Source organism: Humulus lupulus, chromosome 2, assembly GCF_963169125.1.
Source record: "Humulus lupulus chromosome 2, drHumLupu1.1, whole genome shotgun sequence".
In the NCBI taxonomy this organism is placed as follows: domain Eukaryota; kingdom Viridiplantae; phylum Streptophyta; class Magnoliopsida; order Rosales; family Cannabaceae; genus Humulus; species Humulus lupulus.
The window spans coordinates 25,420,528-25,446,419 of NC_084794.1; the positions used below are offsets into that span (position 1 = coordinate 25,420,528).

At 35.2% G+C, this 25,892-nt stretch overlaps 1 protein-coding gene across 3 annotated transcripts; it reads left to right on the forward strand.

Annotated features, from left to right (window-relative positions):
- Positions 1 to 18,032: 18,032 nt before the first annotated feature.
- On the forward strand, positions 18,033 to 22,466 carry LOC133817528 (condensin complex subunit 2). Of its 3 annotated transcripts, XM_062250078.1 has the most exons (14): positions 18,033 to 18,434; positions 18,552 to 18,653; positions 19,078 to 19,195; positions 19,477 to 19,547; positions 19,621 to 19,681; positions 19,771 to 19,971; positions 20,087 to 20,364; positions 20,488 to 20,632; positions 20,717 to 20,973; positions 21,067 to 21,094; positions 21,252 to 21,391; positions 21,602 to 21,712; positions 21,951 to 22,177; positions 22,283 to 22,466. In XM_062250078.1, exons 1-13 carry the CDS (start codon positions 18,165 to 18,167, stop codon positions 22,155 to 22,157), a joined length of 1,989 nt encoding a protein of 662 aa, XP_062106062.1. In that variant the 5' UTR covers positions 18,033 to 18,164; the 3' UTR covers positions 22,158 to 22,177; positions 22,283 to 22,466. The 3 variants fall into 3 exon arrangements, with proteins under 3 accessions (XP_062106062.1, XP_062106061.1, XP_062106063.1); XM_062250077.1 differs by having other exon boundaries at positions 21,951 to 22,466; XM_062250079.1 differs by having other exon boundaries at positions 19,483 to 19,547; positions 21,951 to 22,466.
- The last annotated feature ends 3,426 nt before the right edge of the window (positions 22,467 to 25,892 follow it).

Genomic DNA, 25,892 nt, shown 5'->3' on the forward strand with positions numbered 1-25,892 from the left:
CAAAAACTTGGCCTTCATATCTTCCAACGTCCCCTTCATGGACTGCACGTCGGAGTTGAGTGTGGTGTTACGAAGGAGCTCGACACATAACTGGTTCTGTATAACACTCCGCTCGGTGGAAATCCTAGGTTTTCTTGTGCAATGTGGTTCACGTACTGCATTTGGTCTACGTTTAGCTCGTCAAAGTTTGGACAACGAAAAACTACAGGATTTTTGGAATTTGTAGGCTTCATTGTAGCTCCTCAATATGTTGACTTCAGTTTGTGATGTGATGAATTCCAAAACATGAATATATGTATTTATATAAGACAAGTAGGAGGAGATGATGGGGTACGTGGATGGGGTTACTTCTGGACAAGCTAAATTTGTTAATCCACTGTCATTTAAAAATAAGGACAATTATACATCATTTAAATATTTTATTCAATTAGAAAGGCATGCATAAGTGTAATATCACTAAATCAGTAGTAATGTGGTGCAATTCAGAAGTTACTTTTGGACACGTAATAGGAACGTGGTTAGGCCGAACTCATTACGTGTACCCTATTTCAGGAAAAGCATGTTTCGGGTAATGCCAAACTCATTGGGGAAACAGTTCACATTTGACTTTTGGTGAAAAATAATCTATTTTCAGACACTCCCCACACAGGAATAAGTCATAAATTTAAAGTTGCAATAAGAGACATTTCACCAAATGATTTGATGAGATGAAGAATGATTGATTAAATGAAAAAGTGGGACCCGTGATATATATAAATATTAAAATGGGTTTGATTATTGGAGTATAATTTTTATTCCATTAAACCAACTATTAACTTTTGGCCTACAACCCTTATATTAGTCAAGTTTGACCTGAATGTTGCGTGTGGCTGTAAGGGACACTGTCTCTCTCATGTCTTTGGTGGGCCCACGTAATATTACTTCCATATTTTTGAACAATATATTTTCATAGATTACTTTTAGGTATAGGAGGAGCTTGAATTTACATTATACTGTACCTATATCGGTGGTTATAAGTTTTCTTTTCCTCTTACATACTATTGATATCTAATTTTTTTCCTTGTGGCAGGGGTATGGATTCTGAATCTTCACTCAATTCATGCAATCTTGAGTTCCTCCATGACCTGCCCAAAATGAAATTAGATGATGTCGACTGGGATGAATTCACTCAGTTTAAAATTACAAGCCTCCCCCCACAACCTATCGACTACACTAACGATCTGAAGAGGAGGTTGGAGGAGAAAGAGTATGAGATTTTCTCAGTTAATGTGGACAAACGTCTTTTGGAGGAAATGAACAAGTCAATGAAGGAGAAGATTGTGCAGTTGGAGGCGGAGGTTGCACAAAAGACAAAGACATTACAAGGAATGAAAGATGATGCTCGGAACTCATTGGACGAGTCCAAGGCGGATTATGAAAGACTTTGGGTTCAACCAAATGAGTCTTTCGAGCATGAGTCTTTTACTCAGATTGTGTATAGCTGGCGAATGACTACAGGGAAGGAGTAGCTTATAAATCCATGTATTCTTTACATTAACAGCATGGTTCTCATGCTGATTGTGCGAGCTTGGGATACCTAAGTTGAAAAGTAGGAGCTTGTAATATTTACGAGACATGACCTCCATGACACAAGATCGATGGTGTATTCAGGTCATGGTAGATTGAGAATATGGCATGTCCGCGGATCCCCGAAGACTTGGATGATGGCAGCCAGTGATATTTAATGTCCTAGATATTAAGAATCTATTTATTTCATGATCAAATCGTATCCTAATATAAATGGGAATATCTTATAATAAATGTAATATATATATATATGGAAATCTATGACTAATTCATGCGGTTACCCAAACTTGTCCAAGGAGTTTCTCTATAAATGTTGAGAATATTGGACAGGAAGAGGCGCCATTATTCTGTAATACCGAGACTCTGTCAAAATTGAGAGAGAAAAACAGTAATAATATAGACTCGTGGAGTAGGTGAATTTTAACCACTGGACCACGTAAAAAAGACCAGTGTTCTTGAGAGTAATTTTCTTATTTCAGTTTTCCATTAAGCAATAATTTATACTTGTTATTTTCTGGTTTCACTGTTTGGGAAAAACCGCGTCAACACCTTCCAATTAAAAATTTTCATTATTTTTTTGCGATTCATTTGTAGCATTTATTTGAAGATATGGAGTAGTGAGATTACATTTTCACTAAGGTGGTAACATAGATATGTATATATATAGTAAGACTTGACATTTAAGATTAAAAAGGTGGTGACATCTACACATTTAAATGCTTAATGATAAGTCATTTACTTAACATAATAAAATACGGTGCCCACTGCATGATCATTTTAAAAATATAAGGTCCAGCAAATTTGTCTTGTACACACACAGACATGTATATAGTATATTTAAAATGGCAATTTCCCTCTTCCGATGACCACAAAAGGTAATACCCATAGTTTTATACTCCATGAAAAGAACTTACTAGTTGAGCCACCTACATGATTAATATTAGTAGTAGCTTAATTAGATGACTGATGCATTAAGTTCAGGATCCACTATGTCCTCCAACTCTTGGAAACACAGAACCATAGTGTCAACTGCATCTTGCATTCCATTCACAGTGCACCATCTTATTCCAATCTTCTCAATTTCCTTACGCACGGATTGAGCCTGCTCCATTGCTTCGTCGAACTTGCATATTTGCTCTGCAATGAAACATTGAACATCTACTGGTTCTGCTCTCCCAAGTTTCGGTTCGACGGGGTTACGATCAACTTCATAAGGAGCGATGGTTGTCAACTTGATCCCAAGTGCTGGTTTGCTGACTTGGACATGTACTGAGTTCCCCAGAGACTGTACATAATTTTCGATGGTAGTATCCCAGCTTTCTGGGACAACTTTTGGACTGTTGGACTCAGCCTGGATGTGTAACTTTTCATCCTCCTTCTTTGAATCCTTCCTTGAGGAAGCCATGGGGTTCTTTTCAGAATACATGTCTTAGTGGATGTACGTATTTCAATTAGTGGCAGAGATAAAAGCAATGGTTGAATGGTGCTTGCACTGATTGTTTCCCAAATCGTCAGACTTTTATAGTGGTAGAAAGTATCTTGCACCCCTCACAAGAATCATTGTTTTGCATGCATGGGTGGGCCACTTGGAGACATGTATGTAGTACGTACAGTATAACTACTGTTTGCTAGTTGCAGGCTAACTCCCTGGGTGGTCATAGAAAAGTGATTTCAACAAATATACTTGTCTTCTACCCTCTTTTGGTAAATGAATTTGGTATCCGTGGTAGGTGAACAAAAGATTGCACTAAATGATTTGAGGATCTTCGTTTAAAATATTCTCATGGTTCTTTCGTCCGAGTACAGTCCCTAATTTCTTTGGCGTGGATTATACACATGTACCCCTTATTATACTGAGTCAACACTCGTGATGGAATTAAAGAGGTATGGTACTTATGGGGGTCCCACATGATTTGTACAAAAACATAGCTCAGACTCCTACCAAACTCAAAAGGAATGATCATATATCAAGATGAAGGGTAGCATTAATGTCCACATACACATATTTATGGAAATTCACATATTTTTTGTGTTGTAACTGGTAACTTATCTCAGAAGCGAAGGTAAATGTTGTCTTACGGAAAGTTAAAGTTTAAAAAGCATTTGGTACTCGGGGTATGTTGGACTTATGGTTTGTCAAATTGAAATAGTTTATGGAAAACTAGGTGAAGATATAGTTCGTTGTCGGACCCAAAAAACATAAAAAAAAAAAAACTAACCCACTTGCGTGGGAAAGGGGGGAACAATGGAAAAATAATTCGTAATTGAGGCAAATGGTGTGTGGATGTGAACTTGGAAGATGATTGATCATATAACAAGGGTAGCATTAATGTCCAACTACACGTATTTTTGGTTCTATGCCAGGCCATTTTTTTGGAATAGGAACGTATTTTTTGTTGTTGTACCAGGTAAGTATTCTCCAGACGAAAGTAACATGTAGTCTTACAGGAAGTAAAACTTTAAATAGCAATTGGTACTTGGGAAGGCCATGAATGATGGTATTTATAATTGAAATAGTTGATAGTAAACTAGTTGTATACCTCTCTCGTTCCACCCCACCATAAAATACATTCATTTCACTTAATTACAAAAAATTTCCATAATGAGATCGTCCTCTGTTTGGAATTCTAATTCCACATATGTGCCAATACAAGGAGAACAAAACACATCCCCACTGAACATAAATTGATTCCCAAAAAATATTTACAAAAATAACGAATAATTTAGTGAGAGGGTGTAGAATATGTTTGGTATAAAAAATAAAGAACTCCTACATGTTAGTTCTACAGTGCCTACTACCAGACACAACTGAGGAAGAGGTGGAACTCATTCATGGCTTTCTTTTTCTCTTACGAGGATTAGACCAGGGTTGGCATCTTCCCTTTTTCGCTGAATGCATGGAAATGGAAGGTGAATGACTTGGGGGGAGACAAACACCTTCCTTTAAGCTTGGACTACCTTCACTTAAACATGTCTTGTAATAATCAGCTGCATCTCGTGTGGCCTTCAAACACATCATGTTTGACTCGGATGTAAGAATATTGACTGCTAACCGGAATCTTTCACTATGGTCAACCTTCTGCAAAATATAAGAATCAAGTCAACTACTACCCAACAAACCGTTACATTACATTGATTAATATAAATGTTGGCTTTGTATTGTCACAAATCCTTAATGCACTTACGTAGGTTGTGCGAGGAGATTGTCCAAATACAATGCACTTCATATAGTGCATGATGAAAATACCATAATCATGGCCGTTATCCTGCTGGGGTAGTGGTGGAGCGGGGACTATACCAAAAACTTTGAACACCGGTCGACCATCATATACATCAATCATCGTCGACAGTAGCAAGTCATCTAGCTTATTCAACTATAACAAGAAGTACAAATGATGTATTCTTAGGAAGCTTTTAAGAAGAATCATATTAAGATGAAAACACACACCCACCATTCCGCTAAGCAAATGGATCCTGTGCATTTTCGAACGTCCGGTCTTCATAGAGTCCCAATATGATGAGAACTTGTTCTTCATGTCCAAAACACTAAGTATCCAATGACTATTTTCCATGTCCTTCAAAGCGACTAAGATCTATAGCAGGGCGAATATCACATAATTATCAAGTTTATTATCCAATTGTAAACATGGTAAGAATAAGTGTTAAAAGTGAATACCTTATCCACTTTCTTTAGTAACTTTGTCACATCCACTTCTCCACCGAGGAAGTCAAAGCTCCCAGTCTCCCAAAACTTCCCACCCTGACCACGTTGCTATATCGAAAGTTCACATTTAAGCAAAATCAGGAGTTGCAACCAAGGAGCGCTTCAATATTGAATGAAGCAAAAGGAATATGTATTAGACCTTACCATATGGGGGGCAAAGGTTGGCAAAATGAGAGTCTTCATATCTTCAAGTCGGGCAACATCACCTGCATATCTTCCTCGTAATACAGACCCAAAAGCATCAATAATCTGGCAAGTGGTAAAAAGAGAGAGTTCAACCATCAATCTCAACCTCATTGAATTAATACACAGTATAAATCACTCATTTGCCATAAAATTAGACATTATCTTTACATAAGCAGAAGGTCTTACCTTCACGTCCACATGACCTTCTGGTCTGAGGCTTTTGAAGTACCAACGTTCCAACTTTACCACTTGACTATCCTCCAAAACATCCCTGCAAAGTAAAGTGTGGGATAGTTAGCAAACTCTACCAAAATGGACACTCTTCACATAACTAAAAAGTTTAGAAAATAAAACCCTACTACTACATGTGATAGTTTCACGTACCTCAATGACAAACTGTTATCAAAAAGGAAAAGTCCGAGTTGGAAACTAGCCACGGGTACCGGTTGTTTGAATTTGAATGCCCCAACCTAGTAGCCATCGCTTCCCATATATGTGGCAACCATATTCTCAAATAACTTGTCCTTTTTGCATAGTTCTGCGTCTCTCTTACGAATGGCAGGATCAATCTTGAAGTTGTCATCGTCCTCTATTTCATGAATGACACGATCACACGTACCACCATCGATATTAGGTTGAGAAATAATGTTATACACGACTATTTCCTTCCTTTTTCCCGTGTCCACCCCTTCCCTCTCCTTCTCAATAGGTCCAAGTTTAGCAGTTGTTTTGAATAATTGTTTTTGTACTAACATTGCTTTGGTGTCCTTGTCGGAACCTGTCGACTTAGTCTGCGAATAAGCCAGTTCAATAACTGCTTCGACCACATCGTTGTGTTCACTAGGGGGTACAGCCGTAGGTTGACAATCATTCAAATCATGCTCCATTTCCACACCGTTGTTGTCGTTGTATGAAAGGGGATCTTTTGCAAAAGAATTTTCAACTTCATTCATAAAACCAGCACCACACTCGATCAACATTGGGTCACTCCGACTCCAAACCTTCGTCCACCTTGTGCCATCATTAAACTGTAGGGTCCCCTCTATAGGGTCGTCCATGAACTTCCTTCCATCCCCTCTGTGAGGCTCCTTCTCTTTCCGGGAGTCGGGAATGGCAGGACCAGCCGCAATTGAACTTATTGGACGACTCAAGCTTTTACGTAATCTTTCAAATTCCCTAGACATTTTCCTTTGAATCCCCTATTCTAATTTAACAATTTTATTCTCCTGATCGATCATTTTCTTCTGCAGTGATGCAACCATAGTACATAGAGATGAGATCGTGGCGGGCAACTTCAACTCAACCAAACCATCCTGCAATTCTAACATTGGTATCTGCAAAACCAAATAAATAGCAAAAAAAAAAGTATTAATTATTACAAATGAAAAACTCACTCACTATAAAAATTACTAATCCTAGAAAAATCCATCATCCACTTACTGTGTTTGACTAAAACCCCCCTTGCTGCTCTACCCAATCAAGGACGGCCTTGAAATCATCTTCGGACCAAAAATTTAAAGGGCAGAGGCTTCTATCAACATAGCCTTCCTTCCACGCAATGTGATGACAATAAAACACCTACAGAGTGTACAAAGACAAAACATATTTAATACACTAGTGTATGGTATAACAATTACATCACCTAATTATTAACAAAACGTACCTGCAAGAAGTAGATGCATCCTCCCACAAACTGGGTTGGTTTGGCACGAAACTGTCGAAGGATTTTCCATAGATACTTGTATGACATTGAGGCCCAATTAACCTGAGAGACAGTTGCAATGTCTTTTATGGCAAGTATAGGATCGTCGAACTCCCGCAAAATTTTTAGTCCCTTTTTTGGCATCAGAAAGGAGGAGACAAGGAACAAAAGGAAGTCTCGAATGAAAGACATGTTGATTGATTGATTTTCTTTTAGTTTAACCTCTAGAACTGACATAGATAATCTTTCCCCCTTCTCATTCGGCTCATCGCCACTAACACTGTCCACTAAATCTTGAACTCCGTCCTTAACACCCATGGTAGCAGTAAAATTTTTATTATCCAACTTAAATTGTTTACCGTGGACATCCAAACACCCATCTTCAACGTTGAACCTGGACACCAACCATGCTATCAGATTTCTTCTAACGGTACAATCTTTCATCCCCAAAAGTGTGTCGAACCCCATTTGTTTTACCACCTCTTTCTGTGCCCCATTCATATTGGAAAAATTTGAGAAAAGCCTATGAGGCGAGCATCTGTAATCCAATTTCTTTGGATCAACCATTTCGAAATCCTGTCCAGCAGCCAACGATAACCTAACACAATAAACATAAGTAAAATAGTGAAACAAAACTAAAAACTAATAATTACTTTTCAATATGGAAAACAATTCACCAATCAAAGAATTCTACAATCAATTCACAACATAAAATGCACAAACTAACCCTACAATCCAACCACTAGCCGCTTTTAAATTCCAAAAATTTATTCCAAACTTGGTGCCCCAAATTTTAAAATAAAACATCAATATATATTGGAACCACAACTTCAAAGCAAACCAATAATTTGAAATAAAAATGAAACAATGTGCATAACCATCAATCATGTGAAAAAGAGTGTGCATTTGATAATAATCCAAATGGGGGAGAACTGACAAATACTTCAATCAACTTTTCAAATATGATCACTAAACCTTTTAAAATTTCAAGCTTTAATCCAAACATAATTCTTTCTAAATTTTCATTTTCAAATCAACCCGTTCGTCCCTCTCTCTTTTTTTTTACTCGGAAGCATCTTAACCTTCTCATATTGTTAAAATTAAACTTCAACTTCATTGAACAGATAAAAATTACTCTGAGAGAGTCATCAACAATGTAAGGCTTGTACCAGATCTGAAGAGAAATTTTATTTCTCTAAGTGAGTTTGACAAACAAGGCTATGTGTTGAAATGGGAGAATGGAGTTCTGAAAGTCCTAAGGGGCTCCATGATATTCATGAAAGAGATGCAAGAGAATGGCCTGTATTATTTGATTGGAGAAGTGGAGTAACAAAGCCAAGATGAGGATCAAGCCTTGTTACTACTGAGTTCACATCCTAAATCTTATGAGAATTTCAAAGAAACTTTGCTGTATGGAAGAGACACTTTGACTCTTGATGATGTCCAATCTGCTTTGAATTCAAGGGAGTTGAATCAAAGGAAGGATGCTAATATTAAGAGTAATGGTGAACGTCTCACTATTAGAGGGAGATCTGAAAAGAAAGAACATCAAAAGAATGGGAAGTCTGGCAGATCAAGATCCAAGTCTGCATCAAGAAAATCAAATTCGAATACTATTAAATGCTATCACTGTCACAAGGAAGGACATATTCGAAGGTTGTGTCTAGAAAGGCTTAAACAGATTGCAGATGCCTCTGTGGCTAGTGATGGATATGAGTCCTCAGATGCATTACTGGTATCATCTTCTACCTCGGATGATGAATGGATCCTGGATTCAGGATGTTCATTCCATATGACTCCAAATCGATCTTGGTTTGAGTCTTTTAGACAAGAAGATGGTGGAAAGGTACTGCTTGGTGACAATAAATCATGTAAAATGACAGGGAGAGGTAATGTGAAAATTAGATTTCATGATGGCATTGAAAGAATGCTGAAAGATGCTAGGCTGGTACCTGAGTTAGAGAGAAATCTCATATTAGTAAGAATGCTTGATGATCAGGGTTTTCAGATTAAAGTTGAAAATGGCATAATGAAGGTTTTAAAGGGATCTATGATTGCTATGAAGTGGAGTAGAAAGAATGGAATTTACTTACTGGAAGGCAAGACTGTTGAAAAGTCTGATGAAAATATTTCAAAACAGAAGGTGAACAAAATTGCTATATGGCATATGAGGCTTGGGCATGTGAGTGAGAGGGGATTGGCTGAGCTACACAAGCAAGGTCTATTGGGAAAGGACAAGCGTGAAGACTTAGATTTCTGTGAGAATTGTGTATATGGGAAGGCTTGCAGAGTTAAGTTCGGTGTAGGGCAGCAAAGACCAAAGGGGACACTTGATTATATCCACTCGGATCTTTGGGGGCCAACAAGAGTTCCTTCACAGTCGGGATCCAGGTATTTCTTAATCTTTGTTGATGATTTTTCTAGAAAGCTTTGGGTTTATATTCTGAAGAATAATAATAATGTATTTGAGACATTCAAGCAATGGAAAATGCTCATTCAAAACCAAACTGGTAGAAAAATATAAATGTAATGCCCCGAATTCTCCGGTATGGTTTAATGGCGAGATTAGTAGGCCGGGAGGGCCATACTTGCTTAATTATGCCATTAAATGATATTATGCATGTATATGTGAATTATATTATGATATGATGTTATATGCGTGCATGTGGGTCCACATTTAAATAATTAAGCTATTTTGACAATTTGGCCCATTGAGGGTGAATGTGTGTATTTGGGTGCATAACTTGATTTGTGAATGAGATTCCATTATTATGGAGATATATTCGAGCTATTTGGCATGAGACGGTCATATATAATGGATTAGCGGTTTTGTCATGACGGGGTCAATTTTGGGATAGTAGAAATGTTTATTTGATGATAAATTGGGAATATTTGAGATCAGGGTGAAATTTCGGAGGTTTTGACTATAATGTCCCCGAGGGTATTTTCGGGACCCCGAGCATTAGGTTTTATTTGAGGTTACTTAAGCTTGAAGTAGCTGTCAGATAGAACGTACGATTAGAAAACCTTTCATTCTCCCTTTCGATAGTCCGTTTTACCGTTTGAGCATTTTCGAAGATATCTCGAGTTCTAGGAGTCGGAATCAAGCGATTGAGTTTTCCGAGTTTCTAAGCTTTGAATTGGACTTTGTGAATTGTTGAGATTTTGGTTGGTTTGAACCTTGGGTTTTGAGGGTTTTGGTGTTTTGGGAAGCTCGGGAACTTTGCTTTGATGATTGGGGATGGTTAGGTATGATTTTGGAAGCTTGGAGAAGTTGAAAACGCGTTTGGGAATGGCCTAGGGTTGGGGGCCGCGGCCCTATTCTTGGGCGTCGCGACCCTAGCTCGATGTTGAAGGAGGAGGTTCTGTTTGCGCTGGGTTGGGCGCCGCGGCGCTTGCCTTTGGAATCTCTGGGGGCCGCGGCCCAAGGTGTGAGGGCCGCAGCCCTTGCCCTGTTTTTACCCCGTTTGCCCGTTTTGACCCCAAGAACTTAGCTATAGGCCTTGGGAGTGTTCCTACTACTTTGATTAGTTGGGATTGATCTCCCGGAGGCTAGATATTGGTGTGGAAACCTATGTTGACCATTATTATTGATGATGTCTCGTGTTTGGTTATGATTAGGTAACCGCTAAAGGACTAAAGGTTGATCGTTCTCACGTGTCGTTCTTTTAATCTTTCTAGCTCGAATCTGAGGTAAGAAAACTGCACCCTGTGTATTTGTGACATGCGTGATCATTATTGAGGCATGTTGATTGATAAATGTGGACTTGGATTGCCTATTAAATGCTAGCAAATGTTGAGTACTTGAATATGTACTAATTAGTCAGGGACACTGACCTAAAGAGTCAGAAATGGCATAGCGTCATGAACGCTGAGCCAAATGAAGATTAGATCTAATCGATATCAGCAAAGAATGACTCATATGGGGTATTAACGCTGGACCGACCCTAAGGTCGATGAACTTATAAGCGCTTGTCTGGTCTAAGACCAGTTATTCAGAGCCAGGGCATATGGCCCCGGTGACTGCTTGTCACATGGCTAGGGAACGCTGTTCCAGGGTTTATGACTGTAAGTCATGAGGAAGGTTATGTTGGTGACTAATCACCATACACCTATCCTGTTCAAACTTATGAAAGGCTCACTTATCTGTTAAGCCCTGGTGACCCTATCGTCACATGGCTGGAGGGTGCTGTCCCCGTATTAGTGACTCTTGCAGTAGTCATCTATTTGTTGGGACTGATAGTCCTGGATGATTATTATGATCATTGTTGATATTATATCATGCTCTATTGTGTTTTCTTGCTGGGCCTTGGCTCATGGGTGCTACGTGGTGTAGGTAAAGGGAAAGAAGCTCACCCAACCTTGAGTGGAGAGCTTAGGTGGTGATGTGTACATATGCGGCCGCTTGACCACCACGGCCAAGGCGTTCTCAGAGGAACTAGGGGGTTTACCCTATTTTTGCCGCTTAGGTCGGCGGGATTGTAAATTTGAAACAGTAATGACCACTTTGTACTGAGAACAACTTGTAAATGTTTTGATTAGCTCTGCAGAGCAGTTTGTAATGAAAATATCCATTTCCTTTTTAGTAGTTTTTCACCTTATCCTGTTAATTACACCTAGAGCACATTTTTGACCAAATGACTCGAGTAGCGGGTCAAATTTTTGGTCCACCGTTCACTGTAACTGTTCTGGGGTAACCAGGGCATTACAATAAAGGTTAAGAACTGACAATGGCCTAGAGTATTATGCAAATGTGTTTACTGAATTTTGCAGGAATGAAGGAATAGCTAGACACAAAACTGTTGCTAGAACCCCACAACATAATGGTCTAGCTGAAAGGTTCAACAAAACAATTTTGGTAAGGGTGAGGTGCATGATGTTAAGTGCAAGCTTACCTAAAGTGTTTTGGGCAGAAGCTGTCAACACAGCTGTGTATTTGATCAATAGATGCCGATCCATAGCTTTGGGATTCAAGACTCCTGAGGAAGCTTGGTCTGGACATCCAGCAAAGTATGAAAATTTGAGAGTGTTTGGCTGTGTCTGTTATGCTCATATGAGACAAGACAAGCTGGAACCAAGGGCTGTTAAATGCATTTTTCTTGGCTATCCAGAATGTGTAAAAGGTTACAGACTTTGGTGCATGGAATCTGGTTTTAAAAAATGCATTGTAAGTAGAGATGTGACTTTTAATAAGTCTGAAATGGGGTATAAGCAAGAGAGTGTATAAAACAGTTCGGAAAGGAACAATACTGAGAGACAATATCTCAGGTTGAGGTGGAGACTCTCAGATTCGATGCAAATGACAGAGATCAAATGGAGACAACTGAATTGAGAAGTGATGCTACTGAAGGTACAAGTAGAGGTCAAGAAATTCAAAATCTTCACGACTACAGGTTAGCCAGGGACAGAGTGAGAAGGGAAATCAAGCCACTAAAAATATTTGGATATGCAGACCTTATTGCATATGCTCTTAATGTTGTTAAAGAGGAAATAGAGTAAGAACCACTGAGATATAAGGAAGCTGTGAATAGCAAGGATAGCCATGAGTGGATTGAAGCAATGAGAGAGGAAATTATATCTTTACACAGAAATGAAACTTGGGAGCTGATTGATAACACTGCAAAGGCCAGAACTGTAGGATGTATATGGCAGTTGTTCCTTATGCTAGTGTTGTAGGATCAGTCATGTATGCCATGGTCTATACAAGACCATATTTGACTTATGCTCTTAGCATGGTGAGTAGGTTTATGGCAGACCCAGGAAAGGAACATTGTCAAGCTCTTAAATGGAATTTAAGATACATTAAGGGATCCATCACTAAGGGTTTGGTTTTTGGTGGAGAGAAACAAATCTGGAATGATCTGAACAGTGTTAAAGGATATGTTTATTCGGATTATGTTGGCTGTTTGGACACCAGAAAATCAATTACTGAGTACATTTTTACTGTTTTTGGTACAACTGTGAGTTGGAAGGATACATTGCAGAAAATTGTAGCTTTATCTACAACTGAGGCAGAATATACTGCTATAACTGAGGCAGTTAAAGAAGCTTTGTGGATGAAGGGACTGATTGAAGAATTGGGGATTCGGCAAAGAGCTATGACAGTATTTTGTGATAGTCAGAGTGACATTCAGTTGTCACGGAATCATGTCCATCATGAGAAGAGAAAGCATACTGATATTAAGATGCATTTTATTAAAGAGATCATTCAGAGAGGGACTCCACATTGAAGGTGTCATTCTTTGGATATATGGGAAGATTTTGTGACAGCCATAGTACACCTTAGTAAGAGCTAAGCTAAGGTCCAACTGCAATACATATGTATAATGCAAAATAAACAAGAGTCCAAAAGAAAAGAGCAGTTCAATGCATAATTTATTGAATTAGATAACAACAACAACTCCACTCGAATTTGTCAACATAAGATTAATAACTAGCCTAAAATCACACCACTTGCAACTATTTAATTCTAAGTTTAAGTCCAACCTCACTTCACCAAATTTCAATGAAAAACCAAACCATAAAATTCAACACACCCAGAAGGGGCGTTGCATATCCGGAAGAGTCAGACTTCGTTTCAAGCAACAATCTTTGTCAACTCCAAACAAGATCCAAAGTTCTAAACCATAAAAATTAACAATCTCAACAACCACCACTCTTGCGATTAAAATGATGCACTTGACATTATATCCAACAAGGCAGAAATGCCAAATACTTCAATGAACTAATTTAAGATGACCAGTTTTATTTTAATATCCAAGTTAAATCCTATTAATAATAGTTAATCAAAATTATCAGTTCAAAATCAAACTGCCCCTCAACCTTTAATGTTTATTTTCAGAAAAATCTTACTCTCCTCATATTGCCAATAACAATCTTCAACTTCATATAATAGGGAAAATTTCTTCCTTTTCAGTTATCCTAATGCCATTTCGCCCATAGCTAAAGTTTAAACTTCCAAAAAAAAAAAAAAATTGGAGCACCTTAAGTGCAAACTTCTCAACTTTGATATTCTTTACATTGGCATACAAACTACTTATTCACAACAAATGGCAAAATCTATAATCAACAAATGGGTAATGCCCAAACAAAATTCCACAAGCTAAAGGAGGGAAAAACTTACCAACAATGGAAGAACTTCAAAATGCCGAACACTACAAAAAATGGCCCCTAAAACCCATTCTCAAACAAACTGTCGACCCACCGAAGTTCATACCTGAGCTTTAACCAAAACGGCGATGATTCGGAACTCCAACTGTTACTCCAGATATTCACATTGCAGAAAGTTCTCTTCGGAGTTGGGCGAGGGAATGAAGCTTACTAAGGCTCTTCCAACCTTCTATTATTTTAGAATATAATAACCAAACCAAAGAAAATGTGAAGATGAACGGTTGTCGGTTATAGGGAAGAAGTTAGGGGTATTTTCGTATTTTACACCACTTAAGCTTCAACTCAAATCCTACCATTCAATCCAATAAACCACCTCATCCAACGACCAAGAATCACCACAGGACTCAGTCCTTGAAAACAAACTGAGGGACTCTAGAAATCCTCTTATTATATATTACTCAAAATAAAAATATTTAAAATAAATTAATATTATAATAAAATAAACAATATTTAATTCTTAAATTTTTTTTCTAAAAATATTTTTATAATTTATATTTATTAGATATTGTACGCCTTGGTTTTCCCACGGGCTGTTAGCAAGCTGAGATACGGCCTAATCATGTCTACCACGTGGACATCCCCAAGACTGGAGCTGCTACTCGAAAGATCCTACCTCCTCAGCTCGAGGTAGCCTAAGGGTTCGCCAGGATGAGACTGAGTTTGGACTTTAAAGGCCACAGGTCGAGGGAAGCATCCAGCTCGTGGTACGAGCTAGAGTTGGAGGCTGTGACCTTTTATAAAGTCAACCACGCAAGGTAAATGTGCATATATCAGACATCACGTGTCTGATATATCCCTGACTTCTCGGACACGCAGCATGAACGTGCGCATTCTGGCACCCACGACTAGGTTGGGCCGTGCGGCCCATTATCCCCCTTACCAATTGATTAGACCACACTTCATGGGTCAGGTTTTAGGAATTAATCATGAATGTCACAGAGTTGACATGATAGGTAAGAAGGTCACGAGATGACCTTCTTACCAACTCCCAGGTGCCCTCTCCTATAAATATGGAGACCCTGGGAGTTGCAAAGGGTTGGATTCTATTGTGTAAGAAATACCCTGTAAAAGAATACCAAGCATATAGCAATAATATTGACTGGTGGAGTAGAATGATTTTAACCTTTGAACCACCTAAAAACGTAATTGTGTCACCAGCCCATTTCTAAAAGGATCATTCATCTATTTCGGTTCAACATAAGCACTAATCCCTTCCTCTTATTTTCTTAATTACCTGTTGGCGAAGAACCGCGTCAACAGATATTATTTTATTTTAGTAAGTTTAAATTAACAAACCACTTTAATATAAAGTTTATTATACACTATAACATTATTTTTGTAGCTCATAATATTTTAAATTATAATTTATCAAAAACTTATTAATTTCATGTTTTATGAAAAAATAAATAAAAAAGAAAATAATTAAAGACATAAAAAATAGAGTTTTGAGATAGCTTTTTTCATATTTGATTATATCATGAACAAGATTTAATACTATCATCGTTATAATTCGAATCTAAACTACATCGACTAGTTATAAAATATATACACAATAATATATATTATATAATATAATATTTTTTGTTTATAATCACTTTAATACTCTTATAAAAAATATATTTAATTTAAACATGTAAATTTGTTTAAATAAAATAAATATGACATCCTGATATAACTTTTCCAACTCACAGCACTTTAAAATTTATAATTTATCAAACACTCAACAATTTTTTCCCACAACACATTTGGAACTGTTTTTCTCTACAGCACAGTTACAACTGCTTTTCCCCACAATCAAACTGGCCTATATTTGCTTATTTTATTTTTTAAAAATCACAACAATAATAATAATGTTAATTGCTCTTAACATATTTAGAGCACCTAATCTGCCCAAGGATAAAGGCACAGTTTTTAAAAGTCAAAACTTGCTACTTCTGTTTTCTCTAATTAATGAAATTTCGATAATATATATGTATCATTTGATATATTAAGAATCTTTTAAAAGAATTAAAATTTGTTTGACAAAAATCGACACTAACGACATTCATTTATTTTCAGTTTTTCTATAGTCTAATGACTACCAAAAAGAGATGATGGAAGATGAAGTTAAAAAAACTCATCAATTAAGTTATGTAGGCGCTGTGATTATTTGTGACTTTAAAATGAATATAATAATAAAAAGTAACATTGAAGATTTTACTAGTATGATTTGAAAATATTAGTGATGTAAATAATAAAAATAGTTTATAGTTTTTTGCACCCTGTGTTTTGTCTTATTATCTGTGTTGGACACTGTGTTTTGTAAAATTATTTAAATAGACCCCTAAACTTAATTTGGATGAAGAAAAAAATTGAATTTAACAACACAGATGTTAGGCAAAATTATTTTGTTTTTGTTTTAAATTGTTAGTTTGATGAATTATTTGTAATTTTAGCTTAAAAAACTTTGACCAAAATCGAGTTTAGGGTTCTAATTGAACTATTTTACAAAATACAGAGTCCAAAAAATCATTTATCAAAGCACATGGTCAAAACATATAATTGAACAAAATATAGGATCTAAAAAAGTATAAATCTTAATAAAAAATGAATTTTTGAGACTTAAGCATTATGAAGTGTATAGAATAGATATTGTAGTTGAAAAAAAAAAACTCCATATTATTATGTTATGGGGTTTTATTATTGGGATTTTTCAAAAATATAATTTTTTTGGTGTTTTTTTATGGTCTAGTTTTTTTTTAAAAAAAAGTACTACTTTAAATTTTCGAAAAATACGTTTTATTTTAAGTTTTATATTTATAAAAATACAAGTCAATAAAACAATTCAAAAATAATAACTAAATATTAAACCACTGCATGCTAACATGTTTTTTTAAAAAAAAAATCAAAATATATATGAAAACAAATAAATAATAATTAGACATCAACACAACAACAGAATAATAGAACAACTATATGTAAACTTAAATAACTAAAAATCAACATGAAAATAACTATACATAAAAGCTAAACAACACAAAAACAACCCCACAATGATACAGTGCAACTCATGACATTTTAAAAAGCAACACACTGCAATACAATATAAAAAAAAAACAACTTAAATGCAACACGACAACACACTTACAACAACAATATTGAAAAAACCCAGAACTTGCACCCAGCCCTCACTGCCCAACCATTGTGAACCCAGAACCCCTAGCCTCATCGTCCCCCAAGCCCCAAAATCGAGCCCAGATGCACCCGACCCAAGCTCCAAGCACCCCTCAATTCACGAGCCCCCTCTAAGCTCCGTCGCCCATAGCACTATCTGGCCACTCACAGGCGTGATTCCACCAGCACCTGAACCCTACGCACCCATGACCCCTCGCCTCTCCCATCTCGGCTCCATGTCGCGAGATCCCCAATCACCCAGGCGCGAGCCCCGTAAAAATTTTGAATAGTACAAATGTTAAAAATGTCATGTGCCAGTAAAAAAAGTTAAAATTGTGTCAGTTTTGTCACTTTATATAAATTCTTTTATTATTATTATTATTTTCAAAGGAGTTTTTCCTTTTTTGAAGAGTGATAATATAATATAAATTTGAAAGAATAGATAAAAATCAAAACATTTTTTATATTATTAATGTTTGAAAACGACGCCGTATGTAACGCTCGCCTTAATCACGTATCCGCCCCCAAAATTTGAAACACAAAAGAAATGGAGGGAAAAAGGTTTCGTGCTCCAAAGGGGTAACCCAGCCATCGCTAAGAACTCCCAAATTCATACCTCTTCTAAACCCTAATTCTCTGATCGAATCGAAGTTGCAGAAGAAGATGGCTGAGATTCTAAGCCCTGCCCCGAACGCCCAGAAGCAGAGGGTTCAAATGTCTGCTCGTATCCAGTCTCCCACTAGCCCCTTCTTGTTGGTCTCCAACGACGACAAGCTCGAGCGTGCACAGGCACGCGCCGCTCGTGCAGCCGCTATCCGCCGTAAGAACATCTCCGTCAATGCGCTTCCGTCTCTTGGAGATACTGATCCACTTCTCGGCAAGCAGCAGATCTTCGAGTTATTTCAAAATTGCATTAAGCTTGCTAGTGAAAATGTCCGTACTTGACCTTCGCTCTTTTTTTCTTGACCCTCGGTTTTCCTTTTTTTAGAGTTGCATTGGATATATATGGTGTTGATTTCTGGATATTATGCCTTGATTTGGTTGGTGCAGAAAATTAATCAGAAAAATACTTGGGAACTCAATCTGATTGATCATTTAACGGAGATTATCAAGGTCGAAGAAGAAAATGATATGGAGACGAATTTTCAAAAGGTAATGTTTTTGCTGCCCTCGTTTTCTACAGTTATTAAAAAAGAAGCTTGTCTGCTGTAGAATTCTGGTGAAAATAGTTTGTTAGTAAGTGTCACATTTGGAGTTTGGGTTCACTGGATAAATGGTTTAGTGATGATCATACAGTATCTTATTAGTTCAAAAACTCGAAGGCAGGGTAATCAGACTAGCAGGGCATACCAGAAATTGTGGGGAGATTTTCCTCACTGTTCCAATTTCATAGTTTATGAAATTTGGCACATTATGTTTGTCCATACGCCAGACTCAAATAGAGGGGATGATAAATTTCTTTGAAAAATACTCTCTTAAAACTATTAATTTTACGATGTGAATTCAAACAGTTGGCCGTGAAAAATCTGATACCCTTATATGTGCGCATGTAAACGTATAAAGTTTATTTCTGCAGGCAAGCTGCACTCTTGAAGCTGGGGTTAAGATTTATGCGCTAAGAGTGGACTCGGTACACTCTGAGGCCTACAAGGTCCTTGGTGGGATGAATAGAGCAGGGCAAGAAAATGAACAAGGTCAGACTTAGGTTCGATTACTAATAGAGAGCTCTGCCTTTTTCGGTTTCTCATTCTAATTTATTAAGTTTAGAGTATTATATGTTTCGGGTGAATTTTTTATTTCTGAGCATAATAATCAGTTCATAATTACAAGGTGGAGAAATGTAACACTTACACATATCGAACTCTACCATGGTTGTATGACTATATCTCAATTCAAGTAGCTTATTTTAATGGTATTGGTACACGTTTATTTTATCCGTGTTCCATCATGGTTGTTGTCCTTTTGATGCTGGAAGGAACAGTTGATTCTGCCAATGTTGATAGTGGACAAGAAGGTGTTCCTTCAAAGAAAGAGACAGAGAGAAAGGTTGTTAGTCATTGTTTCGTTGTTTAATTTAATTGACTGAACTATACATTCTAAGCCAGATACGTTTGTGCAGATCTCACCTCTGTCAACGCTGGAATCATCTTTTGAGGCTCTTAATGTGAAAAAGTTTGATGGTGACCACGCATTCTTTGTTAGTTTCATCTTAAGTTTGGTGATTTCAAATGATTGATTAAGCTTAAGATGAAACATATTTTTCTTTCAGTTGCATTCGCAGTGGACCCACTTTACCACCAAACATCAGCACAATTTGATGAAGGTGGAGCTAAGGGCCTTTTAATGAATAATCTCAGCGTTTATGGTGGATGCAAGGTGCTTTTTGATTCACTGGAGGTACCAGGGAAGTGCACAACATGTGATAATCAGCAAGATAAATCAAACACGATTGATCTTTCTTTTGCCAGAGGTGTGTTGCAATTGGTTCATATTTCTTGTTCCTGGCAAGACCTGTCATATGGTGTTTTCAGTTACAGATTATAAAACTCAGTTAAACTAAAGTCGTTTTTGTGATCTATTTACAGAACATGTTGAACAGATGGTACTAAATATGCGAATGAAAGAAGAAATCTCACCTACTCTTAGAATTATTGTCAATCGTTTTGATGAAGATAACAAGAGGCCATCAGATTTTCATTGCTCTGACCAGAATTCAGCAGAGGATGCTGTCTACAATGAGGCTGAGTTTAATGGTGATCCAATTGAGGACTGTGGGACCAGGAGTTATGATCACGATGACGAGGCAGCCATGGTAGATGATGGCCCTAATTGTGCAGATTCAACTTTTCCAGATTACCATGAGGTTTCTGTTACAGTTTTACCCTGAATAGAATACAACTCATCTGCTATATACATATTTACGCTTTTGAACTGTCTTTGAAATAAATAATGAAATTAACCTTCACGTGCATGTAATTTTTTTTAGGAAAATGAACCATATACTTTCGATGACAACGATGCTGATGACAGATTTGAGAAAGTTGATGGGTATTTGTTCTTAAATCTGGGGTTAGCTTCTAAACAAAATACTTGGGCAGGTCCTGAGCATTGGAAATATCGAAAAACTAAAGGTATGTATCAGTAAGTTGCAGCCTGCTGGTCCGTTTGCTTTTTTATTCTTAATTTGGTAAGTAATGTTGAAGGTGTTATGCTAGATTTAGAGGCTGATCATTCTCAAGAAAATGGTTCTGCACTAAAAACTAAAAGAAAGAAGGGCCAAAAACAGGCAGCCGTTGATATTGATTTCACAAATTCCTTGGACAACGAGATGCCAGATATTTTTGCTCCTCCTAAAAATCCCAAGTCATTACTGCTACCTGCAAGTAAAACACTAAGTAATACAAAACTTCCTGAGGATTGCCACTATCAACCGGAGACTCTGGTTAAGTTATTTTTGCTACCAAAAGTGAAGGTATATTTGTCACTAATCATGATTTTCTCTATCTGTATACTGTATGTGTGTTGTTTTTATTAAGTTTTTACAAAATATTTCTTTTTTCTACAGTGCATTGGGAGGAGAAGAAAGTTTTCAGGTAATTTTTACATTAACGGAAACAACGAATTGATTCTCTTGGATGTTTTCCTTTTCATTCTTCTCTCAGTTTTTTTTTTGGTACTTGTGATAAGATTTGCATATGGTGTAGGGATATAATCGCTATATGTGATTATTAACCTGGTTTTTCTTATTAGATGAATCAAGGCAACAACGTGATGAATATGGGCATATGCCGTTATGGGATGATGATGATGTACCTGGCGGGGAATATGATGAAGGAAATGTTCAAAGCGATGACGATGAGTCCAGTAATCTTGTTTCGCAGCCTCGTCAGGTCGGTTCCCTTGTAAAATGATATATTTTTTCATTTTTGATTTATGTAGTGGAGTTTTGATAGTTTGTTAATCTGTCGCTTATTTATGTTTTACTGAGGATACAAGTGTATTCCTTACAATCTGTTTCAGTGAATAATTTAAGTCAAAACAGTGGCATTACAATACGTAAGATAGAGCTTATGATTTGCTTTCTCATCTGAATACTACAGGTGAATAAAATTGAAGTCCAATATGACAAAACTTCTAAACAAGTTGATGTCCAGGCTCTTAAGGAAACTCTATGGGACCAATTACAAGAATCTCATCGAGTACCTATTCAGGTACGCTGATAGCCAGCTCTGGTTAAATAAAGGTCTTCTATTTTAATTTATTCGTTGAGAGATGTCTATGGACCAAAATATGAAAAGTAACACAATACCCTTATATCAATTATTATTGTGTGGTTTATAAAGCCATATGTTTCGTAAATGTTGTGTTCCTTCCTTGGCTATAGATCTTGCGTATACTTTGAAAAGGTGAACTCTTTCTGACTATGAAATTCCCATCTTTAAATAATAGGATGAAGAAGAGTCATTATCCTTCAAGAAAATCTTGGGCGAATTTCCTAGAGACTCCAAAGCTGCGGCCACTATCAATGACGTCTCACCTCACCTGTGTTTCATATGTTTGTTACATTTAGCAAATGAGCATGGATTGAGCATCCGTGGACACACTGACATGGACGATCTCTCAATTCTTATTCCACGTACTAGTGGAGCAGTGTAGACTAGAGCTTTATCTCATTGGTACCTTCTCGTACCCCTCCTTTTTGTGTTCCTTAACATCTTGTACCATTGAAAATTTGTGAATCATACAATACCAAATCTTTCGCTCTCTATTTGGTACTGTAGGGCTAGAAGATCTGTCTTTATTTGGATTCGTTCACTCTTTGAAAAGTTGCCTCTTTGAAAAGTTGCGCACAATTTCACATGTGGCATTTCCGCCATGATTCAATTTATTTGAGGAACGCATGTAAAGATAAAATTGGATTTTGTTTGATAACGTGAAGTTGAAAAAACAAGGATTGGGGTCTTAGTAAGGTACATAATGTATCATCAATAATTCAATGCGAATCCTCAAAAGATGAATCATCTGGTATATTACTATATTATTTATTATTATTATGCCATTTGGTCTTATGTGGTGATTACGAAACACTGTATTTATAAGTAGTAAAAAATATTGAGTAATGGTATCTGGATCCAATCTTTTAAAAAACAATGTTATGTGTTCGTTTAGGCGCATATTTTGGGGAGAAATTTACCTAATATTGTAATACATTTAATTTTGCTAAAAAATTATATTTTTATGGACTAACAATTTTTCTGTTTTAATTTTATGTTTTTAAGAATTTTTTTTTATATTTTTACGGTTTTGGCTATTTTTCTTATTTTGTGTTGTTTTTAGTTATTTAGGTTTATGTATAGTTGTTTTTGTGTTGTTTAATTGTTAAGATATATCGTTAATATCTAATTGATATTTAGTTGTTATGATATATTTTGAATTTATTTATTTTTAAAGTGTTAGTATGCGATGTGTTGATTTCTACTTGTTATCTAATTGTTGTTTTTTAGTTGCTTTTGAACGTGTTAGTATACAATTGTTTGATGTTTAGTTGTTCAATTTATTATTTTTTATAAATAAAAAACTTTGAAAATCATATTTTAAAAAACATAAGGTAGTATCTTTGAAGAAAAAAAATGAGATAGTGACAAAGTAAAAGAAACTACAAAAAAATATATTTATGAAAAAATATTTATTTTGAGTGCACATATCATCACTAAAAAATATTAAATTACTCATTTTTTTAATGACTATTATTTTCATTTTTAACTTAATATAATTAAAAGCAATAAAAACTTAACTTTTTGAGATTTTTATAGAAAATATTTAATTTCGCTAAAAAATTACATTTTTACAGTCAAATATTTTTTCAATGTTAGTATATTAAGGAAATTTTTATATTTGTCTTTTTTCTTTTTTTTTTTGTGTTGTTTTTATGTTTTTTTTTGTTAATGTTTAGTTAGTATGATATATATTGTTTTGAGTTTTTTTTTTCTTAAATATATATTTTTTTACTGTTATTAATTTTTTTTTGAAATCAAGTTTTCAAAAATATGATTTTTAAAGTTTCATAATTAAAAAAATATGATTTTAAGAAAAATAACTTGAAAATAACTCATTACATCAACCTAAAATAAACTAAAAAAAATACAAAAAAATAATATATATATTAGAACAACTAAACATCAACCAATTAAAAACCTACAAAAAAAAAAAAAAAAGACAAAACCTTAAAAATGACCATAAAAATATAATTTTTTAGCGAAGTTAAGTATTTTATGTAAAAATTTCTATTAATTTTTTTGTATTTTTTTTAGTTTATTATTGGTTGATGCAAAGAATTATTTTCAAGTTGTTTTTTAATTATTTTTCTTAAGACCATATTTTTGTAATTATAAAACTTTGAAAATCATATTTTAAAAAAAAAAAATAAAAACAATAAAAAATATGTATTTAAGAAAAAACACCTAATTTTTTTTTTTACTCCTAATTCTTCTTTTTTCTCTCTTCTCTTTCATCTACATCTTTTTCTTAAAAATAGGTTTAAGCTAAGCTAAGATAAAACCATAAATAGTAAAATAATTACGTTTTTTTAATGATTTTTAATTTTATATTTTTAGTTTCCATCTTAACGAACTAATAATAAAAGAAAAAAAAAATCAAAAGTTATTACTTGGCTTTGGAATTAACCAACAATTCATATGAAGCCCTACAAAGATATAATCACACATCAAATCAATTTTAAACTTTTCACTAAAATATGAGTATATATTTATTTAGTTTTTTTATTTATTCTTTTCTAATATTTTAATTAATAAAAATATTTAAAGATATAATATTTAAATGATGTAAAGAAATATATATAAATTATTTTGTGGTACTTATTTAAAGTCTCTCAATTATTTTGTCTAGATTTTTTAATTAAAAAAATTAATATTGAATTATACAATGACAGAACTACAACTTGTCGAAAGTAGTCAACAGACTCTTAAAAAATTTAAAAAATAATTTTTTTTATATGTTAATAATAGAGTATTCGATCTTCTTGATAAAATAAATTAATTATAGGAAAATTAGCAGCTCAAGTCCTCGTTCTTTCAAAATTGTAGCATTTAAGTTTTTGATCTTTTCTTTTTTGTCGTCAATAGTCCCTAACATTTATGTTGAGTCCCCATTTTAATAGATTGTTAACGGTTAAGAGAAAATGTGCACCAATAATATAACAGAAGAAATTTTTGCCACAAAAAAAATGACTAAGAACATAAGTGCTACACTTGTAAAAGAACAAGGACTTTAGCCACCAATTAACCTTAAAAATAATACCCTCAATTAAGAAATAATGTATACCCATTTTAAAAATAATACTCTCAATTCAGGAACACATTCACAAAATGTGAAGTTGATTCCTACAAAAAGTGCACATTTTCAAGCTCGGTGAGTAGGAGAGAAAACTAGGAGGGTTGATTTTTTTTTTTCTCGTTATCCTTGGTTTTTTAAAAGCTACCTTGTAGTTCCTTAAGAAATAATTTAAGAAACTAATCGGCTACTTTTTAAAACATAAATTAATTTTTAGGTTATATTAGGATATCTTACTATTTATGACACATTTCAGTTACTTTCAAAATGGGTAAGCTTATTAGCCTATTCGCCTTGATATGATAAACATAAATTAATTTTTAGGTTCTTTTAAAAGGTCTGGCTACTACACAAGTCCCCTTATTTATACATCTTTTTTGATATGATTTAGTCGACATTGGCACGTTATCCAATTGTATTGGCATTTGGAGATGGCAGCCTGCATGTGATTTAAAGAAAATGACAAAATTTGGTAGAATTAATTATATGTATCCCAATTCCCATATATATATATAACTATTATCATTTTGTTAAGTCCCACATACAATTATTGTCACTCTTTATTTGAGACTCATCAAAGATGCAAGGCAACTGTTGCCTCTTCTGTGATGCTTTGAACTAAAGAATCAATGGGTCCGATCACAAAAGGAAAGAAAAAAAAAATCAATATCTGTCCTACTTACGGATTTTTTAATTTTTTTCTTCTCTTAAATGCTATAAACCGACGAAAATATTGCCCAACTTATCTGTCTGATTTTGATTTTTGTATGGTGTGGCCCATGTTTTTATTTATATTGAAAAATTATTGGAAAAAAATATTATCATTTGGCAATTCTTCTGAAAATCACTCCTTTAAGGGGAAAAAAAAACAAAAAATTGGTTAAACGGTGGCTGTGTTAATTAGTGGGATTAACTAATCAAAATCTCATAAAAACAAGAATTAAAGAACTTGTTGGCAAGGAGAAAAAAAAAGTATAGTATTTAAAAGACAGTATGTCTCCCTTCATTAGGGGAATTAGTTCATTGCTAAGGAGCACCGAC

Coding starts and splice junctions, on each gene's coding strand:
- LOC133817528 (XM_062250077.1), top strand. CDS start 18,165: ATGGCTGAGATTCTAAGCCCTGCCCCGAACGCCCAGAAGCAGAGGGTT. Junction 20,633..20,716: donor GAAATATCGAAAAACTAAAG/GTATGTATCAGT, acceptor GTGTTATGCTAG/ATTTAGAGGCTGATCATTCT. Junction 21,392..21,601: donor TTGTTTCGCAGCCTCGTCAG/GTCGGTTCCCTT, acceptor TGAATACTACAG/GTGAATAAAATTGAAGTCCA.